The 23,395-nt window shown below is 34.1% G+C and overlaps 1 protein-coding gene across 1 annotated transcript in view; it reads right to left on the bottom strand.

Moving 5' to 3' along the window:
• CCDC73 (coiled-coil domain containing 73) overlaps positions 1-22,509 on the bottom strand; it is a 55,993-nt gene extending 33,484 nt beyond the window's left edge. The window contains exons 1-6 of the mRNA XM_049820815.1: positions 22,363-22,509; positions 12,227-12,298; positions 8,694-8,765; positions 7,885-7,920; positions 5,848-5,922; positions 3,774-3,812 (exon numbers count right to left, since the gene is read on the bottom strand). Coding sequence (XP_049676772.1) covers positions 3,774-3,812; positions 5,848-5,922; positions 7,885-7,920; positions 8,694-8,765; positions 12,227-12,298; positions 22,363-22,494 — 426 coding nt within the window. The 5' untranslated portion in view covers positions 22,495-22,509. The remainder of the gene's footprint in view (positions 1-3,773; positions 3,813-5,847; positions 5,923-7,884; positions 7,921-8,693; positions 8,766-12,226; positions 12,299-22,362) is intronic.
• Between the last annotated feature and the right edge of the window lie 886 nt (positions 22,510-23,395).

Below are 23,395 nucleotides of genomic sequence, written 5' to 3'. Positions count from 1 at the left end.
GCTATATCCTCAAGAGTTTTATTAAAAGCTTACCATTGGCCTAAATATGATTTTTGATGGCAAGCTGCTCTCCAGGCTTAGTGCACAGTAAAATAAAAGCCTGAGTATGTGATTCTTCTGCTTACAGTGAAAAGGTCTTAAAACATTCTTCCATAGAAGACAATCAAGAAATACCAGGAGACACTGCAGGATAGGGAGGGTATGACCCTGGAGTTGGAGTAAGACTCACAGAATCCTGGTGGTTCTTCCTAATGTCTGATACTGCAAGGATAGGAATTATTGCCCTGCTCTCCACCAGTAATAAAGATAAGCTGGGATGGGGAGTGGAACTGATTGTGGCCATATGGTTTGTTGAGGCACAATGATTTCTTGGTGGAACTAGACCAGAGAAATGGCTCAGGGTCAGGTAGGTGACTGGAGGAAGACAAAGAGGGAATTGCTCATATCTCAAAGATATTCTGGAAATTGAGTCACTAGTCAGAGTTACTCAGTGAAGCAGAAGGTGGTAATTGGGAGGTGAAAGTGTCAAAGAAACAAAGGAGATGTAATAGCATGGAAACCTAAGGCAAGATCATGTGAAAATTATGCAAAGGGTTACCAATTGTAAATCTTCAAAAGAGGAAATTTTTTCCACAATAGTTCCTTTACTTCCCACTATTTTTCTACTTCAAAATAATTATTTTTAATTTATAATGTATCACTGCCTTCTCACTGTATTTTTAAACAACATAGTAGCTACAGGCAAGTTCCTAAAAAATGTGGAAAGGAAATAAAAATAACATTCCTATATTAATAATCTAAGAACAAACCAACTTTTAAAATTACATTTATTTAACATTTTACAGGAATTAATTTTTCATTCATTGGCAACTACATCCGTATTAGAAAACTAAATGGTTGCAGGGAAGCTCTCAGGAAATGCCTATACTGTTGTTAAAACATCCGTGACGCATTTTGGCTTATGCCAAGTAGCACTCATGTAAGCAGTTCCTGGGCACGGTTCAGGAGACTGTCTGCCAGGAACAATGTGGGTTATTTGGACGCAGCTTCCCTCTTTTTTGGAGAGTGGTAGAGTTTAATGAACCTAAACCATTTTATAATATCACTTGACTGCAGCTTCACTAAATGGTCTCACAAACATTTAGTTTACCAATATAAACACAGTCAGCAAGTGAAATTAGACTAATTACCAGTCATCCACAGAGGTAGTCACCCCATCTACTTTACTTATTAATACTGATGCACTGAATCACTACCTTGTAAACAGTGATGTTTCCCCATTGACTACACAGAGATCTGGCACTCCAAGTTTGCTCTTCTGAACTGCACCCAAGACTTGGTCTCTAAACCAGCCAGCACTAGCCTTAATATCATTCTTGGGTTTATTTTATATTTTAGCACCATGATATATATTTAAGTACTGCAGAAGACAAATAACTCTTAAATGCTCACTCTCAGACACGCCCAGGATCAGACAATGCAAGTTAACAATGGAACACATGAACAGATGCTACACTCGGACTGTTCTAGCATTCTACATTGTATCACCTGCCAGGAAATTAATGAAGGAGGAAATCAAGACCCGACCAAGGCCATTTTCCTCCAGTTATTTCTTTATTTCAACAGCCAGAATACAATACAGAACCCAGACTCAAGTGTATTCTATCAAGACAACTAGCTTCGTAGTAATCATCCTGTAGCCTCCTGACTGCATGAGTGCTACTATCCATATGCAGTGAGGTGCAAAGTGACTACACTGCACACAATAATCAACACTTTTATTGTGGAAACAAAGGAAAGATGGAAGAAAATTTTCTATTTTTTTATTTCTTTGTCTCTATACAGTCTTTCAATATGAAAGAAAACCTTTCACTATTTTAAAATTCTAGCATATACCGTAAGAATTATATCAGCACTCCAATTTTCACATAAACTTCACTGGATAGCATGCTAAAATATGGTGTATATGCAAAATATTAACATTGCCTTTACCAGACTAAAAGAACAGAATTAAAGGAACAAAACCAGAATAAAATGCTACATCAGTAAGGCATGCTCAATCCCCAGCACATACAAAAGCTACTTTACTGACTGGCAGCATTGCTAAGGTGCCAGATATAAACTAAACAGCACATCTGCTTACTTTCAAAACACTAGCCAGGGCATGATCTAATCTGTCTTTAACAAACTTAAAATTGAAATAGAAATGGGTCTCAGATAAATGAATGGTTTGGAATTTCATCCATTTTACTTTTAAACATTTTGCCTTTTGTGATAACTGACGAAGAGAGTCTACGTGGGCTACTACACTATTTTGATCCCTAGAACATACCATTTATTTCAGTGTAACTACTCAGGAGTAAAGTTGGTAGAATTTGACCTGGTCTAAAACTGTATTAGCCCACTACTGCATTAGCTTGTAGGAAAGATTTCACTTCTGTTTACACCTTATGTTTTTGTTTTCATCATTTCATATCAGAGCATCTTCTATAAATATGGCCAAGCCATACACGGTATGTTTAGTGCCACATGCGAAAGAGAATTTCTAATGCCTTGACCCCCACTCAATAGCTTTTTTAATAACCATAATCTCTATCAAAGTAACAGTACCTCAATGTTTTCAAAATATTCAAATAATCAACTATTGAAAAGTTTATAAACATCAGAAAGGAAGCTATTTCTTTAAGCAGCACAGATGCATTTCCAGTTTATAGAAAAGGTGTTGTGATTTAAATATTCTCATTCATATGGAAGACTGAGCTTGCAAGTTATGAAAGAATGGTAATATGTGAAATGACCTAAATGCAAATTCAATAATTTTGTGTATTTTAAATACATTTTTAGATCAGATGTATTTTAAGAATAAACACAAGTTAAAAGTGAAGTAAGACAAAACACATTTTATGTTGCCTTTGATCTTTAACTTGTAGCCTTATCTCCCAGGTCAGAGGGCACATTATTCAATTTCACCATATTTTGTGTAAAACCACTGTAGCGTTGAAGATGACTTTCAGTACAAATGTCATGGTACTTAAAGGTAAACTGGACCCTAGTTTTTTGAGCTTCTTAATTAAAATCACAGTTTGTAATGGTCTGAAAGTATTATCTTTATTCTTTCCAGTTGAGCAGCAGCAGAATTTTCACAGCATTTATTCAATCAAGCCTAGCAATGTTTCTGCAGCTCACTCTTTCACTTCCTAAAACAGACAACAGGGTTCAGAGCGACTATGCTGTCACTCTATATAAATTTATTCTCTGTGTCAAAGGGAGTAAGCTGGACTGGATGAAATCTAAACTGTTCAGGGGAACTGATGTTAAAAAGTAATTCTGAGGAGTGAAAAAGAGTGAGAGGAAAAACATTATCAGTTTTTCTTAAAAACAAAACTAAGAACTGCTTGGAATTCTCTATTACTTCTTTGAGACGAATATGCTAGATCCTGTAAGGGTAGTATAATTACATTATTCAAATCACAGTCTATAAAAAAATCTTCACTCTAGTCTATAAAGAGAACAAATGTACCAATTACACTTTAGTTCAGGGAGAAAAAATTCTACATGCTAAACAGCAGCTATCACACTATAAGAACCTAAACCCACCATATTTTAAAGTTTTTCAGATTCAAAGCTGGCATCACCTCTTTTGGTTATTTGTAATAATTATCACATTATCATTTAAGGATTAGAGTTGTTTGGTATTTACATTATACTCTAAGCAGGCATTCTCTTTTCATAAAAGCTGTTCCTTATTTTTTTCACTTTTATTAATTTCTTACCATTTCATTCAGTTTCTTTTGTAAAGTGTATTTTGAAATCTGTAAAATGAAAGAGAGGTATTCATTAAATTGTAGTTAACATTTTTTTCTGATGACAACCTGCATATTTAGGTATTCTCACACTTTGGATTTAGTTGCATTTATTGCCAATCCAATACAGTAATAGTGGTTTGAATTAAAGATTACACTATTTCTTTTATTATTAGATTCACTTTACATAATTTCACTTCAATATTTAAATTACATAAAAATGCTTTACAGTGACTTGTTACTAGAGGAGTTTTGAAAAATGCATAAATCCTTGTGTTTTCTGACATGTATCATAAAAATAATGTGTAAATGGACCACAGCCTGTAAACTAGATTCTTAGAAACAAACAGAGAAGAAAACAGAGATAAAAATGAAAGTATTCCCTCAAGTCCTAGAGAAATATAAGTGTGTTCTCTGTTGGGGAAAAAAAATATTCTAGGTAGATATTCTAAATGGTAGCATATAAAGACATACTGAACAAATCTTGCATGCTTTAATAACAAAACTGACATTTGAAGTAATTAACACTGGTTTTCATACACCATGGACATCAGAGAATTTTGACTTGCATAATACTTAAGATCTCAAGAGCTTTAGTCTCTATAACTTAGAGCACTTAAAATGTCAAAGAAGCCAGTGTGTGTAAATCTTATACAGAAAATATTATTTCTAGAAAAAAAACCCCTAAGCCTAGAGAACAATCATTTTAAGGTAGAATTCTGACTCTCTGGATGGAGAGGACTACAGAATCAAATTAGAAATTCTTCACTCTTATTTTAGGCTGACTTCCAAATAATTTTTCTGGGTCCACATGTTCATTGTAACCTCCTGCTTCCACAAGCCACAGCAGAATCTCCTAGATCTGAACTATGGTGTTACACAAATGTTTGATCTGTGAACATTAAACATTTAATGTTAAGCTTTTTTTCTGTTTTATCTTACAAAAGAAAGGCCAGTGGCATCTTTCATTACTCTTGCTGTCCCCACATACTACGTTCAGCAGACCATGGAGAGATAGCCTACATTATCTGTGCTATACCAAGGTTTGAACAAGGCAACAAAATCCTTACAGCTATTGCATAGAAGGCCAGCCATGGGAATAATTTTCTTTTGCTCTTAAAATACCTTCACTGTTAACTAAATGATTAACTGATAACAAGTAAATGCATCCCATTGTAAGAGAATGTTAATAAGAACCAAACATGTTGCAAAATCATGGGTAAAAATACATGATAACCAATTTGTTTTCAACTGAATTAATTATTATCTCAGTTTTGGGCAGAAAAATAATTGGTTTGTGGCAATACCTGAAATCTGACATATCTGACAATGCATTACAATTCTCTTCTGTGTTGAGTTCTACTCTTTTAATCCATTTTCAAAATATCTGCCTTGGTCATTAAAAGAAAGCCAAATACTAGCTATGTCCCTATGTCTTCCTTTATTTCAAGTAACTGTGAATCACAGCCACAACTGCTCCAACACCATGTAATGATATAAAATACAATACAGAACTAACACTAAGCAGCACCAGAGTAAATTGTATGTTTATCTGACAATTTTACTGACAAATAGGCATTGGAAAGCCATGGATTAAGTGGTAAATATGTAAATCTCCTCGTGAAACAAAGGAAAATAATAAAAAACACAGCACTGAGTTGGAGGCCCAGAGTGAATACTTGTAACTGTTTAGGAGTCCAAAACCAAAGTTTCCAAACAGGTGAGAAGTAAGAAGACAAGAATAGAAAGAAAGCAGAAGACTACGGAAATGAAAAGAAAGCATATTTCATGTGCTATTTGGACTTCTACTGAGTCTGCAGTTCTTCTAGAGGAAAAGAACTTTAGCTGGAAGGCTAACTTAAAGTCATCTTGACACTGAAGACTAGAACAGAAACTCAGAAAGCAAGGTGTACATGTACTAGAAATATTAAATGAGAATGCCTTAAAGGCCCTCTTAAAAACAACTATTTTCTTACCAGTGAAAAAGCTAAAACCAAAACACTTGCATACTAAGGAAAGTTATTTAACAAAAATAACAGTTTACCTGTAATGCTTTTAATGCTTCTTTCAGTCCATCAATTTCTTTTTCTTTTGTTTCTACAGCAAGTTGATATTTCCCCTTTCAACAAAAGCTGTACTTCAGGATTTGGACAGAATAAATGCATTTACAACAAGAATGTTACAAAAATAAAGCACTATTCCACTATGACATAAAAATTCATTGGCAAAAACAGGTCAAAGTTCAGCTAAATAATTTTAAAATGTACACATATATTGCTATAAAAAGAAAAGTGAAAACATGATAGTATATTTTCACCACTTATGACTAGTCAGTAAGTTTTAAAATTTTCTGTTCTGGGAGAGACAAGCCTGACAAAGGCAGAATTAATAAGTTACTTTAGTTTAGAACAAAGACAGTAAATAACAAAGAAAGTATCAGGTAAATCCACTTTCTTATCTGCTGTAGCAGGCTCTTCGCAGGAACAACTTCCTCAGCTTTTCTAGTCCACAAAGATTGAACTATAATCTGCTATCACTAGAATTACTAAATACATGCAAGCACATTTTATATTTATTTTATATATATATATATATGCACATGTGTATATATACACACACACATATATATGCATGTGTGTATATATACACACACACATATATATGCATGTGAATAAAGTCAAAGGACTTCAGTGGAATTAAATCAGGTAAGAAACTTGGGCAGCAATCTATACAGGGAGAGCAGAATCTAGATATCAGAGAATATGCCAGGGAAAACAAATACTTCCATTCAACCACCCCTGTGCGTTTCGGTCATTCCTAACATAGTGCTGGCTGTGCAATCTCCTGAAAGCATCTTGATGAGTTAAAGTACATATAATGTAAATTGGAACGAAAATTGGTCTTTGTATTCAAACTCTGTCCTGAAACATTACAGCCTAATTTATCTTTCAGTTACTGTGGTATAAAGTACCGAAAGTACTACTGAATTCAGTGGAAGTATTTAGAGGAAAAAAAAAAAAAACAAACAACAAATTAAAAACAGCACACAATTTAATTCTGAAACAGTGGCTGTCATTGAAAATACAAATCAGGGACTACTACATAGGTATGTATGGACCAAGAGGATGTCTTAACAAGAAAAAACTCCAAATACAAGCAAGAAAATAAGTTAACCAGATAACATAAATGCAGCAGACAATAAAGTTTACTTTGATATAATTTCAAAGCAATTTCACTTGTTTGCAAATTTCTGTGCAAGTTCTTTGAAACATATAGCTTACTTATCCGTGCTTAATCATTGGGAAATTTAAGTGAAACAATAGAGTCCACACACAGACATTCATTGGCTTTGCTGTTTGAAACAGGCTCCTAGCATAACAAATGCAAAACCTTCATTTGGAAGAGGAAGCAGGCACTCAGCTTGGTATAAAAACTCACGTGGTTAAGAAAAACCCCATCAATTCAGACTTGAGTATATCTTTCTTCAGTTTAGTTCAAGTTCCTTAGGAAATCAGGCCAGGTAAATCAATAAAAGCCCTATTAAAATCTGGTTTTACTAAACCAGTTAGAATTGTTATTTTTCACTAGTATGTGAAAAAGGCTTATGACAATTTGTCCCAAACCCCCAAATAAAACTAAATTTTGCATAGCTTCAGTAGCTATACAAAAGGCCAGGTGGGGCTTCGAGCAACATGGTCTAGTGGAAGGTGTCCCTGCCCATAGCAGGGGGAGTTGGAACTAGATGATCTTTAAGGTCCCTTCCAACCCAAACCATTCTATGATTCTATAAATATAGAATAAGCAAATAAGACTTCCCCCCCCCCAACTGATTTTTAGCATAAGCAGATTTTAAAGTGACATTTCACAAGTAATTAAAGTTCTATAGGCTATAAACAAAAACCCAAAAGTAACAAAGGTTATAAAGAAATTTCTTTTGCAAAGGCCATAGCAAGAAAAAAATAATATAATTGTAATATACTTAGTTTATACTTAAGAGCATGTTTGGTAAATTATATGGCATTATCATTTGCTTATGTGCTTCACTGGATGACAAATAACAAATCATTGTAACATAGAGTACCTTTTCTTCTTCCATCGCAAACATCCTTGCCTGTAACTTGGCAGTGGCATAAAAAAAAAATGAAACAACAAATCAATACAGCACATGGGATTAATTTTACTCAAGCAGCTTGACAAGACAATATAGTTATATTACCCTGCATAATGTACTTCCTGTTTTTTTCTCTAACTATAGTAACTATAGAGTCACAAGCAGCAACCTTGTGAATCACAAATTATTTTTTCATAAAGAAAAGCCTAATTACTTGTCAATTTCTGTTTTGTGTGACACGATTGTGATGCAGCATTAGTGATAAATTCTTCATCACCATGTGCAACAGTTTGAGTTCCTACGCCTGTTCTCTGCAAGTTCCTTCAGCACTCATATTTGTTGATTATATATTATGGAAGAAAACCACCACAACCCTAATGTGAAAGACTGAAACACACACTTTCAAATGTTGAACAGAATAAGTTATGTGGCAGATCTTTTACCATCGTTTATGAATCTAACCTTGCAGAGGATATGCCATCTTGAAGAGGGGAAAACAAACAATCCCCAAAACAGATTAAAAGAAGCATTATTTTCGCTAGGAATTGTTGGAAAAATAAAAATGAAAAATCCCAGAAGAGTGGCTTACTGGGAAGACCTATCAAATTACAGGCATTATACTGTGTCTGGAAGAAAGAAACAGACCTGATTTCTTTGAGCTGTATATTCTAACATTTTATATGCAACAGAAAAATATTTTAATACTAACTGATAACTAGCTATTATGCCATCATATTTTAAAATCTCATTGTCAAAGCTAGAAGGCCTTATTTTGCTACCTGTTTTTTAAAAGCTGCCATAGCTTCTTTGTTTTGTTGGTGCAATATGTCCATCTGATGCTGCAGGGTTTCCTGCTCATGCAAAAAAACAATAGCGTGTTTTAAATATTATCTTACGGCAATCCATACATACAGTATTTAAAGAAAAATCCTGATTCCTTGTTAAGTATTTTTAGAAAGACATAACTGATTAAAAACAAAACTTGAAGACTAAAGAGAGACATTTGTTAACTAGTAATCATCTTTTTGGTAGCAGCTTCTCTTTAATTCATAACAGGTAATGATTCTCACCTCTGGAATTCAGATTTGTTGTTGCTAGGACTTCTATAAGCAACTCTTACTCACTCTATCAACCTGCAGAAGCAATCCAACACCCATTGCCATCTTAAGACAGCATCTTGACATGGTTCCAGGTACTTATAACATAATTTCAATTTTAATCTCTATTAAAAAAATATAATCCCATTAAAAAATAACAATCTGTTATTCTGTTTTTAGTTACATTTTAGTAATTTAAAAAACTACATGAAACAGCTGAAGGAGGGCAGAAAAGACTAAGTGTAAGGTTTTTATCATCCTACTGCCTGGCTTTACTTTCATCCCTACAAACAAGAAAATGAGTTAAAGATGTAGTATTATTTTTATTTTTGTTATTTTATATCATAATCTCATAGACTAATGATCTCATAGACTACACTCTGCAAGTTGGAAATCTTTGACATCTTTAAGCATGTTCCTATACAAGATAGGAGCCCTCCCCTCCAATCAAGGTGAAGTAATACAGAAGATATGTTTGTAAGATCAGTTTTTACATTCTAGACACTAAAAAAGTATTAGGTAAAGGTAGTCAAGAGGCTCTGTCCTTGAACACTTATGTCAAAATATAAATCGGTGTTTAGCTAAGGAATATTAGTGTGAAGTACGAAATGATTAAGTAATGACTGCACAAAAATAAATATAAATTGAGACTGTTAAGAAGAATGACTGAGAGAAAATAATTGATCATTTGTTTCCCACATGATAATCCCAATTTCTTCTTCTGCCTCAATTGAGAAATTGAGTTTTTCAGACATAAAGCCCATTCCAAAATTGCTACTTTCTCCAGCAAATTGGTGTTGCTTTCGAGTTCTACAAGTGGGAGCTGTTGCCCTTTGATACCTCCACTGATTCTTGTCTTGTAAGGTGTTTTATATTCATGTACATACTCATTAATTCATCGTAAGATAAGTAGAGAAAGTTTTGATTTGCATCTAACAAACAATACATACTACATGAAGAAATATTCAAAAATGTGAAAACAAAAGTCTTGAGGAATGTTTTCTTCAAGTTGCCACTTAGAACTGTGTTCAAAGACACAGGTTCTCCAGTGGGAAAGATCATACCAAGTATGCTAGAGAGACAGAAATAGTACTGCAGTGACAGCAAATCAACTATTCTCAGTGGAGTATTCATACTCCCCACAGGAATAAAATTTTATATCTACAGTATTGTCAAATTAAGGTGACACTTCTTTAGATTATAGGAATTCAAGCCAGTATTTTATAATAATTTATGTAGATATATGTTTGTTTTCACAAAATAGTAATCCTTTATACAATTTTGTCATTGGCATAATTGATAGCTGGAAAAAAGCGTTACTGAGGTCTTCATAATATACCACAGTCTTCCTTGTACTGTATATTCAAGTGACGTATTTTATTCTAAAAAGGAGATGGGAAGTTTCTAAAAATATTAATTTCCTAACAGGCCTCACAGCCAAGACTATTAAATAAAATGATTATATATAACTTTCTCAGAAATTCAGTTTTGGAATAAATTTTCCATACATGCCATGTATGTGTGGTGCAGGGAGAGTGAAGAACAAACTTACTTTTTAAAAATATAAGGAAAATCACCTTTGACATTATAATGTTATAGTAAGTATACTCATCAGATTTAAAGGAATATTTTCAACAGTTATTCTGTTTTCCCTACTCTAGCATATTTTTTGAGAGCAGCAACAGTATTCATAAAATGTAAACAAAGATTTGCTTTAAAATTGTAATATTAAACTAGAAACTTAGCTCAAGTCATGTCTTTATTTTAAACTAGTTTCCTAAATTCAAGGTAAAATATATACTGAATCACAGAAACATTGACTGTAAGGGACACCTCTAAAGAAAAAAAAAAATATAACAGAACCTTTGATAAGCCAGGGGAAGCTGTCTACTTACTGAACTACTATTGAGGGCAATATGATTCTGCATTCAGAAACCATCAGGTCACAAATTCAATTTAAATGCCATACTTAGCATTTTCATCTTACTGGAATCTCCAGAATTGGAAACTTGTATTAGTTTGTTTCTTTGAAGTTCCAGAGCTCTGTATATGCTCATACGAATTTCCTAAAATCTACAACTCATTGTTTACATTAGGTGTGCCATGTGCCAATGTTAAATGCAAAGTGCTTGGGGGGGGGGGGGGGGGGGGGGGGAGGAGGGCAAAGAGAAAAAAAAAAAAAAAAAAAAAAGAGTTCACCTAACTGTTTGCAAGTCCCATCTTTTTATTAATGGTAAATTAAATTGCTGTTAAGGTCTCAGAATAAATGGAAATAATCCCTTTTTATACCAGATTATTAAGAACTGCAATGCTAGGTTAAGAAAAGCAAAGAAGGGTTACAAATTGAAAGCACTGTTGCTTTTACAAATATAAAATGCTTCCTGTTTCTGTGTGTACATATATATCTTTCAGAAAAAAAAAATCACACAGTTAGGATTATTAATTTAAGATGGTTAGGATGAACTCTAAGATGAAATAGTCTTCCTTTACTACTAAGATGTTAAATATCCCAAGATCAAGGATAGAGCTGAAATTATTGTTTCTTCTGTGATCATAAAATATACAGAGTGAAGCCTTTTATCTTGTGACCTAGTGACAGGGGTCATAGGTTTGATTGTATTAGAGAAGGGAATGGATTTCCTATGAAAGCATAACCTCAGGAGCCCTAACCCTAAGAAGAATGTTAGACTTATTTTACTGCAAACTTCATTCTGAGTGTTTAAAAGCTGAAAAACCACTTTTGAGTATGTCTAACACATAAGTTTCTGCGTAAAATAGTTTTTTGGAAAAATTGCCACCTCCAAAACATTGCAAAGTGAAGTTTTGCACTAGTACTTGCACTTGCCAAAGCCCAGCGTAATACAGAGAAGCTGATGCGTAGCTTCCCCCACACCAACATGTCAACATGCCTCATGTTAAGCTAAATGTCTTATTGCTTTAATATTTACATCCCTTTTGACTGAAGATTTCCAGTCATGTCAAATATTATGACGGTACTCTTTTGTTAATCAGACTTCTAGATTGGGCACAATCCAAATCAATATAAAAGCTACAGAAGTCCATGGCTAGACAATAAACTACTGGCTACCACATTCTACTATTAGAAATTACAATAGCCTTAAAAAGGGGAATTGTACCAAATCACAATCCATATAAATATTATATTAAAATTAAATCCCAGCAGTTAAAACACTAAAGCCATGTCGTAAAGTTACCTTCTGCCATTCAAGTTCCTGTTTCTCTATAACAATTTTACTGATTTGATCTTCATAATTAATCTCTGTTTCCTAGTTAAAAAAAAAAACACCATATTTTAGACAGTACCTGCAAATGAAACACCAACATAAATTGCGTATTCATACTTTTCTTCCTTTACAGTCCAGTACACAGAATAGTATGTGCCTACAAACCACACAGCAAAAAAGGCAACAAAAGCTCTCTGGATGCGGTAAAATAGCCGATTAGTTCAGCTGTTTTCATCAGAAAATTTGCAGAATAAGTAATGTAGATTGAAATGCATAGCAGAAGATTAGAGCTAGGATTATAGCTCTCTTAATTAGCAGTAACAGTTCCCTCTTCATATGTATTGTCTTCTGCATCTTGCAACAAAACCAGGCTCAAAGGGAATAAACCAGACTTGACTTCACAGTTGAAAAATGATTGAGAATTCTGATGAACTGAGTCAAAATACTGAGATTAAGAGAAATTCAGCAAGCTGCAATAAATGCTTCAAGAACCAATGGTTAGTCAATGATACACATAATCATGGTTAAATGAGTCAGAATCTTTGGGACATCTTAATTATTCAACTCAAAGCATTTGAATCTTTATTCTTTTTGACATATCCCAGAACAACTGAAAAGCTTGTGTCAGCGATTACTTCTGTTATTATGAAAAAAAGTGAAATATTTATCATAACCTTTTGTGCCAGGAAGCCTTCTGACCTACCAGATGAAAGTACAAAGTTAAACGGAAGTCATGGGTAATCAACAAGTATTTTCGATAAGATGAGCTACCAGAAAATCTTAGAAGAACATTACTAAAGTCTGAAGTTTCCTTCACAGTCCAGAACATGTACTAGTAACAGGAAGGTGCATCACATCTCCTGTTCTTGCAGGAGCGCTTCGTCAAGAATCAAACTATTTCTGTGATAATAAATGAGACTTACCTGCTGATAATCACAGTTGTTAAAAATTTATGGGAATTTTCCTGAAACATTCTGGTATTAAAGTCAAATTTTCCTAACTGGAATCAGCTTCCCCTTTGAGTCAAATTTTTATGAGCACTGGCCTTCCGTTACAAATACAATACTCAAAAAAGGAAGAACAACAGGTTCCCCGATCAAACAGTCATGACATCTTGCAAAAATAGTATTTAGGCTTTTGATGCATATCATAAGCAATTCACCACTGTCCTGCTACCGCAAATGGTCAAAATAATGAATATCCTTTAAAGACCTGGAGAGCTACACTAATGTGTTGCTCTGAGCTTCAAAAAAAGTTAATTTCCTGCCTTTTCTCTGCATGCTGATGATCACCTTGAAAAAGCGACCACTTTAAGGTAAGATTCTCTTTGATGAATTGGTGCACTAGAAACATGTATTGAGGTCTTATGTTGGACACACTCCAACAGGGGCCAAACTGACTGTATGAGGGTAAAAGAGTACTCCGAATACTTGAACTGTTTCTCTGAATTACTGTATTTTGATATATTATGTGCACCTTTATGATTTTTGAGTTCAACTTCCCCACTCCAGTTTAAAACCTGCATTCTAAACTGATGAAAAAATAAGCACTCTTGGAATGACTCATACCTCAACAGCCCAGGGAAACAGTGACAAAAAAGTGCCATTTATGGATCTCTCTAGTAATAAATTAAAAGCAGGCCTCAAAAAGATTATTTTCTTGATACTGGGTTTTAAGTAAAATTCTACTGAACTGCAATACCATGAATGACTATTACTTATAATGAAAAAAAACCAAAAAACCAAATCACCTCTGGATGAAGTAATAAATTTTCTGAAACAGTGAAAGAGCAAACTGAGGTTCTTCCTCCTTCCACAGTGAAGCAGATAATACAAATGTTTTGGCTACAAAGAATGAAGTATGCTACATCTTTAAGAAATGCAATTCTTTCCTAAACCCAGTACAAATGAGGGTTCCAAGTTTTTGATATAAGGATGTTCACAACGCTTCACCAATTTGTGCAAAACTATTTTAAAGAAGATTTTGAAACCCTTTCTCACTTGGTATAACATTTGTTCTATAGTCCCACTGTACTATCAATAGAAATAAAATGGCAAAGTATGTCCCAAGGTGATTTAAAATATGTTTTTGACATTACCATCTTTTATAGGTTTAAGGGTCAAAACTGACTTCCTTGATTAACAGGCAGTTTACAGGCACATGTGTGGATAGAAATAACACACACTTCTATCCACAGGAGGCTACCCCTAAGCATTTCAAGAGTTACTTGCAGGATCTAAAACTAAAGCTCAACACTCATGTGTATTTTTATATATAAGGTACTGAACATACATTTAAAATTAAAATTTCACTCACAGAGAACTAAAGAAAAGTTCTTTAGCTCTTGCTTCTCTGATATGTACCAGTAGACTATAGATGGAGTAGAGACCTAAAGATTTCATACGCCTTAAGGTTAAAAAAAAAAAAAAAAAGAAAAAAAAAAAAGAGAGAATTGAAAAGATTATCAATGCTTCCCAGTTCTGCCTTAACAAATAGTACTTCAGAGTTGCAATGAATTTGTTTTCTGATACTAATCTATAAGTACTGAAAGAAAAAGACATCCCCCTAAGCTCCCTGGAGTGATAAAAACAAATAAGGTTGACTTACAGCTTCTTAGAGAAGTGTAATCTTAAGCAATTTATGTCATTAAGCAACAAATGCTATTAAAATGATATATTATTAGTAAAAGCCTTGTTCAAAATTGTAAGAAGTAAGGATTATAAAATCTGACCCTTAAACACACCATGTAAATTATTCCTAAACTAGTCAAAATGCACTGCAGTAGTATTCTTCCATAACTCCAGACCACCAACCCCCTGTGCAGGCACTAGCATACGTAAAGGTATTTCAGAGACAAAACCAGAATTTTCATCCAGTGCACAACCTACACAGGGAGAAGGAGGTTGCCAGTTATCCCATGGATCAAATCTAGCCTCAGGGAACCCAAGAATCTGTACCGGTACAACACAAGCAACAGTAACATGTTGCCACAGGAAATGTACCATGGATTTAGATCAGCATAATGGACAGTAAACCTGCCCCCAGAATACTTGAAGTGCCTGCACATTTGAGTCCTAATACGCTTTTTGATAACATGCTAGCGAATTTTTCAAGTATATGTTTTGAAAACATGCAAAGTAGTCACAGTGATTACTGCATTTCTTCAGCTTCTATGCATATAACTGTCTCTCCTTTTCTTTGTAGACTCATCTAGTTTGGTGTATTTGTTACAAGTCAAAAGCTGAAGTTTAGAGCATTTACAAAACAAACTTCAAACTGCAACTAGCATCAGAAAAGAAATACAGCTATGAAGGTAAAGTGGTAACAGAGAGAAAAAAACTTAACATATGTGTGGTTCTGACCTCACTAAAATTTATGGCAAATATATTACTAATTTCAATGGTTGTTGGAGATCAACAAGTATCCATCCATATTAAACTTACCATGAAATAAAAGGAAAATAATATAATCTTTTAAAGAGGAACAACATAGCAGATACTAGCATTACAAATTCTTCACAAAGAAAACTTCAATTCACATAGACTGGGCTTACCAAAATGCAACAGCTACCTAAATGAAACCCAGCCTTCGGGGTATATAAAAAAGCAGCACATATACCATTTCAATTTTAAAATGTGTAAGTATTTTAAATCCTAATGAAGACACTGAAAATACAGAAATAGATTTTTGTGCAGATACTTGGTTTAAAATTTCACACTTGTTCTAAGAAACAGCATGTTAAAATTGAAGACATTTATAATTGTTAATTGCCACACCCATACCAAACACTTTACATTTAACTAAATAAATACAATAATACAAGCTTGAAAACTGCATTAAATTCCATTTTAATTGAGCCCTTTGCTTTGAATACTAAAGAGGATAAGAACCAAAGTTCTAAGTGAACAACACTTCTCCCACTGAGTCCGAAATTATAAAGGAAAATCTCGAAGCTATCAAAAACGTGTACATATGTAACTAGTGTTGAAAAAAACCACCAAAACCATCATAAATGCTTAAACTGAGAATGACAATTACATGATGAAAGTGTTCTCATGTGAAATCACTAACAATTATAAGCCTCATCCATCAATTTTACTTCTTTCAAAGGACATTTATAGTTTACCCAATTTGAATCGAAAGCTTTTAAAACTTGTGTGAAGCTTTTTTTTTTTTTTTTTTAAGTTCCACCAGCTGTTTAATAAGACAAAAACATTTTTGTTATATTTAGGAGAATAATATTGTATATAACTTTGATGGGGTATCAAAAACCCACAAAACCTTAAAAGTGTTCCTTTTTTTATTATATGCCTTAGGACTACATGGATTTAAGTGTTTTTATAAAAAAGACCACCATAACAATAAAAGAGGAGTAATTTGATGGTTTATTTACTTGTTATAACCTTTAGAAAGTGTCAAGCCTTCTTTAAAGTGTTTGCTTCAGGCTGTAGTTTTACAAGATGGGCTGTGGATTGGTCAAGCCCCCTCGATTCTTGACCCTGAACAGATTTAGGAACACAGTACAGCTGGCTCACGTCCAGGCAGCCAAAACTGCTGCTAGGTACTTTTATTATCTTTTTTGAACTCATAATCTACCTCCTACAAAATTGCACATCCAATTTCTCATGCAGGTCAATCAAATAGTACTCAGAAACTACAGTTTCTGATTGTTTTGTACTATAATTAGAATAACCTTCATGAACTAAACAGTCCAGTATAACTTTTAGTAGACCGCATGGATATCCTTCTTAAGTTTTGTTCCCAGGACAAATGTTAAATGGAGAGAAAATATTTATAACAGCTTTATTCTAACTTTAGTTCCTGACACAACATCTTTGGATCTTAATAGTTATGACAGGCAACCACTTTCCTTTTTCAGAAGCAGAGATGTATACCAACCACCTCTTCCTTTGGAAATCTTTCATTGCTCTGTCCTTGATTCCACTGCATAGGCTGCAACTGCTCTGTATTTAAATAAAACTCAGCTATCGAAACATGTTCCTTTATGTGTTTGCATTGATATTTACAATGCTCTTCTCTCCAAGTAATCACTTCCTAATCAAAAGCCACATTATTTGCTAACACAGAAATTATAAGCTAACACACTGCTTACTGACTTGAATAACAATGTTGTGTGTGTCACAGTCATGAGATCCATAAACTTAAATATCGCTTATTCTTTTATATCCACATACACGCTTTTTTTTCTTTTTTAAATATTCAGCTTTCCTTGTTTCCATCATCTTGCTTAAAAGTACCCTAATTTACATTTAGGCAGAAAATTCAGATATAAGACTGCTAAAAGTTTTTGTCCTGTTTCCCTGCAGCCTGTTAGTGGTATCCTGTTTGCTGACTTCTAGGTAACAAAACAAAACAAAACAAAACAACCAACCACAAAAAAAAAACAACAAAAAAGCCACCCGCATTTCTATTCTGTGTTATTTTATCATTATTTCTCCCCCCTGCTCTTAATTTCCTCTTTTTATTCTACCCTTTAAGAGAATCAAATTCTTCACCATTCTTACTGTTTGTTAGCAGTTAGAATTGTTACTTGCAATAAACCTCACTAAATCTTGCATTTCCCTAGCATCCTCTTTGTTTTGAGAAAACATTTGTCTTACTTTCTGCAATAGTAATTGTCCTCATGAATAGAAACTTCAAAATAAAGTATTAAAACACTCCTTTCTTTCATGATTCTATACTTACCCTATGCAACAGCCTGAAAATAACTTAAAACCAAGCTCTTTTTAAGTAAAAAAAAAAAAAGAAAATATTTATTTACACAACAGTTTCATTCAACCTCACATTTTTGGTCACTGCAGAATTATTGTTTCCACACAGCTACCTGTATAGCTACAGCAGGTGCCTCTGGTGCCCTTTTTAATTTCTCTGCTATTCCACACATCTGAAGGTGGTGGTTCTCCCGCAGAACATGCCTCCAACAAGGTTTAGCTTTACGTGTCTTGTAATATTTCTGGGTTTTTTTTACGTCTGGATAGTCAACCAATATGACTGTTATGACCATAACTGGTGTGTCCACCAATATACCATTAATAACTCAGGTTTAGTCCTTCTGCTTTGCTCCTTCATCTGGTAACTAAGTTCATGGTTTCATCAAATTTCTTCACTTAATATCTCAAAAAATAATTTGCCTTTTGGGCCTAAGTGACATTTCCAAATACTAACCTTATAATGCAACTTTCAGTTTTCATCTCAATACTGAACTCCACTTGCCCATCTTATCTGTGAAGCACTGCTAAATAGATGGGTTAGCTCTGCACAATTTTGTACCTCTCTCCCGTTCTGGAGCAGACTAGCCCTGGAATCCAGGGCTACCATGTGCTATATAGTGCTACACTGTGCCGTGCAAATCCTTCATAGTTGCCAGAAAGCAGAAGTACATTTTGGCAATGGAAGAGAGTAGTTAAGAGTTAGCAAAGCTCCTTCCTGTTCTCCCTGTAAGAAAACCTAGAAATAGGCCACTGTGCTGAAGAACTTGGAGTAGGCTAGCCAAAGCCATAGCAAAGGTGAAGTAAGAGGAATTGAGATAAACTTGCTCAAATCCATCTGAAAGGAAAAGCACATTCAACTCTGCAGCAGTAGGGTAAGCTACTGCTTCTGAGAACAGCAACCAGAAAAAAATATTCAAGCTGAGATGTTGTGAAAGCCATAATATCTGCATCATGACAACAGACATGATTCAGGATTTGTCTCTTTTAGCAAATTAGTAAGAAAATACAAGAAGGACATTTACTTTCTCAATGACTGCTTACTGGCCATCAGCATGAAAGTGGGTAAGCACAAAAAGGTCTAATTTATATAAAAACAGAAGAAGGCAGAACAAAAGACAGAAAGGGACAGAAACTAGAAAAAACAGGGAAAAGGAAAATGAGAAAAAGAGCATTAGGGGCAGGGAAGGAGACTAGAATCAATAACAGCAAAATGATAGCACCAACTAGCCTTTAAGGAATATTCCTGTCCACAACATGGAACTGATTCCAGAAGTCTTGAGACCCCGCATTCCTATGCTGTGAGCACAGGTAGGAAATTGCTGTGAGCACAGGTAGGAAACTTCCTGGCAAATCAGACATCTCATCCCCACTTCTGGTGGCTGATTCTAATACCACCTGCTATGTCGACATACACCTTTGGATCAAGCAAAGGAGAAGTTTTATACAGTGCTTGACAGTAAATAGTAGGATGATAAATACCAGTAACAAGTCAATATGGCTTCAATTTACAAAATTCAGGGGTGGGGGAGGGATCCGGGATTCTAAAAGAAAATATTTAAAGAATCCTATATTAAAATATTCATTTGAACATAGAAAATGTTTTTAGGGGTAAACTCAATGTCCTTTGCAACGCTCATGTTCTTTACCGTAAAAGAAGACTAGGTTGTATTAAAGAAAAATTACCTTGTAAAAAATGTGAGAAAATTTGACAGCTGGAAAAAACGCTTCTTAAAAATTAATTTAATTAAAAGATAAGCACTACCAAGTTATATCTATATCATAACTGCCCAAAGAGAGAAGAGCAAAATTTATTCTTTGTAATTTTTACTAAACAAAAGAGTATAAAATCTAATAAGCTCAAGGCACAAATGACAGAGTCTGTAGTATTAGCCAGACTTAACACCAGAAAGAGCCTCAACAGGTGCTTGTTTTCAGGTATGGAAACAGGTCACTGAAACTTACCCTTTGCACCAAAGAAAAACATTAGTAAAATTTTTAAAATCATCACTAAGATTTATGTTTTTTGTGTTCAGCTAATCAACACCTACACTGCTTCAACTGCTACTAAAAACACCCATATCCCCAGGGTATTAAAATACATTTCTACAGAATTAAGGAAGAGTTTCCTTAATGGCTTATGTTTCCATGCTTTTCTGGCTGAGAATTTTTTTTGTATCGAGGTCAAGAAAGAAAATAATTCAATACACAACATGTGCTTTCTTGTCCTTGTAAATATTATCCTTAAACCTAATGTCAGTTGTCCTATATGCACTGTACTTCAGAAAGCATTAAAGACTTCCAATTGACCTACTATGCTGCAACTTTATACTGTCAAAATCAATTATATTTATCTCTTATGAAAAGGATCATCTCTTATTACTCAACAAAATGAAGCTGGCTGATAGCAAAGCAGGGCTGACAGACTTCGGAACAAAGTGAATGGGATATCCACCACAAAAGAATCACTGGGCTGATCGGTGCTTGATAAGTGTGAAAGCTAAACTGGCAAAAAAATAGAAGGACATTCAAACTATTGGAGTGTGAAGTAATCCCTGGGGGCAGGGGAAAGAGTAATATCATTTTTTGTAGCTTTTAATTACATACATATTCATATTAAGTCAATTTATATTAGAACAAAGACTCTGTGAACAGCCAAAAGAATAAAGTGAAGCTGTATCAAGTATAATAGTTTAAGCAATATATTCTCCAGAATAAACATGCACAGCTACCATTAATTGGTATTTAATCTGTAAAATAGCAGAACAGTCACTTATTATCAGCAACTCCTCGAAATTATTTTTGAGAGTTTAACTACAGCTATATGCTTAACCAAGAAAAGTGAAAAACAGATAGATGAACTCAGTGCATTTATTTATATCAGCATATTAAGAAAAATGAATTTTCTTCTTTAAAATAGTATGTTATGGTATCAAGTACAGATTGTATTAAGTCTCTCAAAATAGTTTAATATTTAATTAAGAGTTTAATTTTTATCTGTCTAGCTTCGCACAGATAATTTCATCTGCAAATTAATTTTTATTAATTTGAATTTATACTACAGTACAACCAGCCATTCAAGGCAGTTCATTGAACTCAAAATACAGGATAGTTCCTGCCCTGAAAAGACTCCTGTCTAAATGACATGCAAGATCAACAACGGGAAGAGAAACAGAAGCAAACCAAGGTAAAATATCTCATTTAAGGTCAAGCCACAGGTCAAAGACAAAATTGAGAGGAAAATCCACTATACTGGTTATACTGCCTTCATCAGCCTATCAGTCTACTGTGAGCCTCACAAGCAACTTGTAAAGGAAGTGGCAAAGTAGTAAGAAACCAGCAGAACTTTTACTTCACTTTCTTATGCAGCAGTTTTGTGGGGGTTTTTTTTGTTTTGTTTTTTTTATGGCAGTTATTCTTTTGTTTATGGTTTTTAAAGAGAGGATTATAGCATTTAACTTGGATCAAAATAAGCACAAATCAAGCAAGTCATCAATACTAATATTTTAAAAGTAATAATACAGATCTTTTGAACAGGTCAAATTCATCAAATACAGAAAGATGTACTTTAGGTCTTTCAAAAAAACCCAACAGTTCAGAAACACTAAGGAGAGAAATAGAAACAAATGATTACAGACATACAACTGAAAAAGTAACCACAGAAAAACATAACTGAAAAATTAACCACAGAAAAAATATAGCTGCCTTCAACAGTGCAGAAACAATTTTACCTTAGTACTACAAGATGATTCAACTCGTATTTCAAACACAAAACACACACCCCACCCACAATACTCAATATGTTATTATTGTAGAGCTCTAGCTTAATAGTTTAGCAATTTAAAAATGGTGAAATAAAGCAGATTTGGTTATCACAGTAGCTCTTTGCCCTTTCAGGCAATTCTAAAAAGCACAAATAAACACAAAAATAAGTCAAAATCACTGCTTTTCTGGCAAATAGTAAATCCATCTATGAAATGAGAAAGACTTATGGACTTGGCAATGACTTGGATTCTCTTCCTTTCCTCTTCATATTAAAGGCTGTTCTTAAAGAGAGGAACTACAATGAAATATAAAAATTTAATGTAGATCATTTTTGTCTATAGCCTGGTGATCAACTGTAGCAACTTTGTACATTATTACAGGAAAGCCAAATTCATTGCCATGCAACCCTGTTGTCTTTGTGCTGCCTGCACAGAAATTTCTAATACAGACACTGCCTAAACCCATGACATTTTTAAACAAAGTCCTGGTTGGTGAATTACTTAAAAAAATGCTGCTTAAGTGTGTTTAAACTTCATGATGTATTTTATGATTACATACAGGGAGACAGAAATAAGACAAAGAAACACTAAAAAACAATATAAACACATTTACCCTTCTTATACGCAATTCTTCTATTGTCTCCAATAAACTTGATTTAAAGTCTAACAGTCGAATGGAAAGTAATGTCTCTGATGGACTTTGAAGACTAGAGTCAAGTGCCTGCGTTTTAAAGTCTGCATCCATTCTTCAAACTTGTTCCTGCAAAATAAAAATGTGTATTTCCTCTCCAGTTTATCTTTAAGAGAATATTCAAACTGCAAAATTTGCAAATACAGAAGCAAATTCTTTTTGCAAAGAGTAAAACTACTAGTTATAGCCGTCATGCAATGAATAGTATTTTCATTTTAAATTACTGTGCGATATTGTAATAGAAAACAAACAGCTTTATCATTAATTCACCACATTAATTTGTTTTTCCTCTTTTTTTGGCTTGGTTTTAGTTTTATATAAAGACTGTGATGAGCATGAAAAAGGTAGCAGTACAGGGTTTTTTTCCAGAGCTACTGCCCTGCACTGGCATGAAGGTACTGCAAGTAACACATCAGGCCATGAAAAAGTAACTACCTACCTTCAAGATTTCAAAAATCACAAGACAGGCTCAATTTTAAAGGAGACCTTCAGACTGGTTTGAAATTATTAACTAAAGGTTCATTCACAGTTTCTGCTTCTGAATTTTAACAACAAAAACTTTTTGGTTCTGTTCCCACAAGATCAAGTATCAAAATGTTGTACTCTTAAGCTAGCTACATTAACTGTTGTCAAGGTAATGAGTTATGCTAACATAAAACCCATGTGTCTCTGTAGGGACAAAGCGTGTTCATTAGTAACATCAGAGATGACTACAACACTTAGCTTTTTTTTTTACAAAAAGATAACAACTGTACGTATTTCAGCTGTACTTCCCAGATCATATTTTTTTAATACTTGAAACTGAATTTCCACCAGTCCACTAGAATAAATAATGCTATTCCTTCCCAGAAACACCCCATGCATGTTTCTAGACTAAGAATTAAAGAGGTAGGGGTAGAGCACAGGAGTTATGACTGACCTGGCCATGCCGCAGAACCCTTAGGAAGGAATTCCT

Source organism: Accipiter gentilis, chromosome 17 (assembly GCF_929443795.1).
Source record: "Accipiter gentilis chromosome 17, bAccGen1.1, whole genome shotgun sequence".
Lineage (NCBI taxonomy): Eukaryota > Metazoa > Chordata > Aves > Accipitriformes > Accipitridae > Astur > Astur gentilis.
This window is presented reverse-complemented; position numbering and strand designations above follow the sequence as displayed.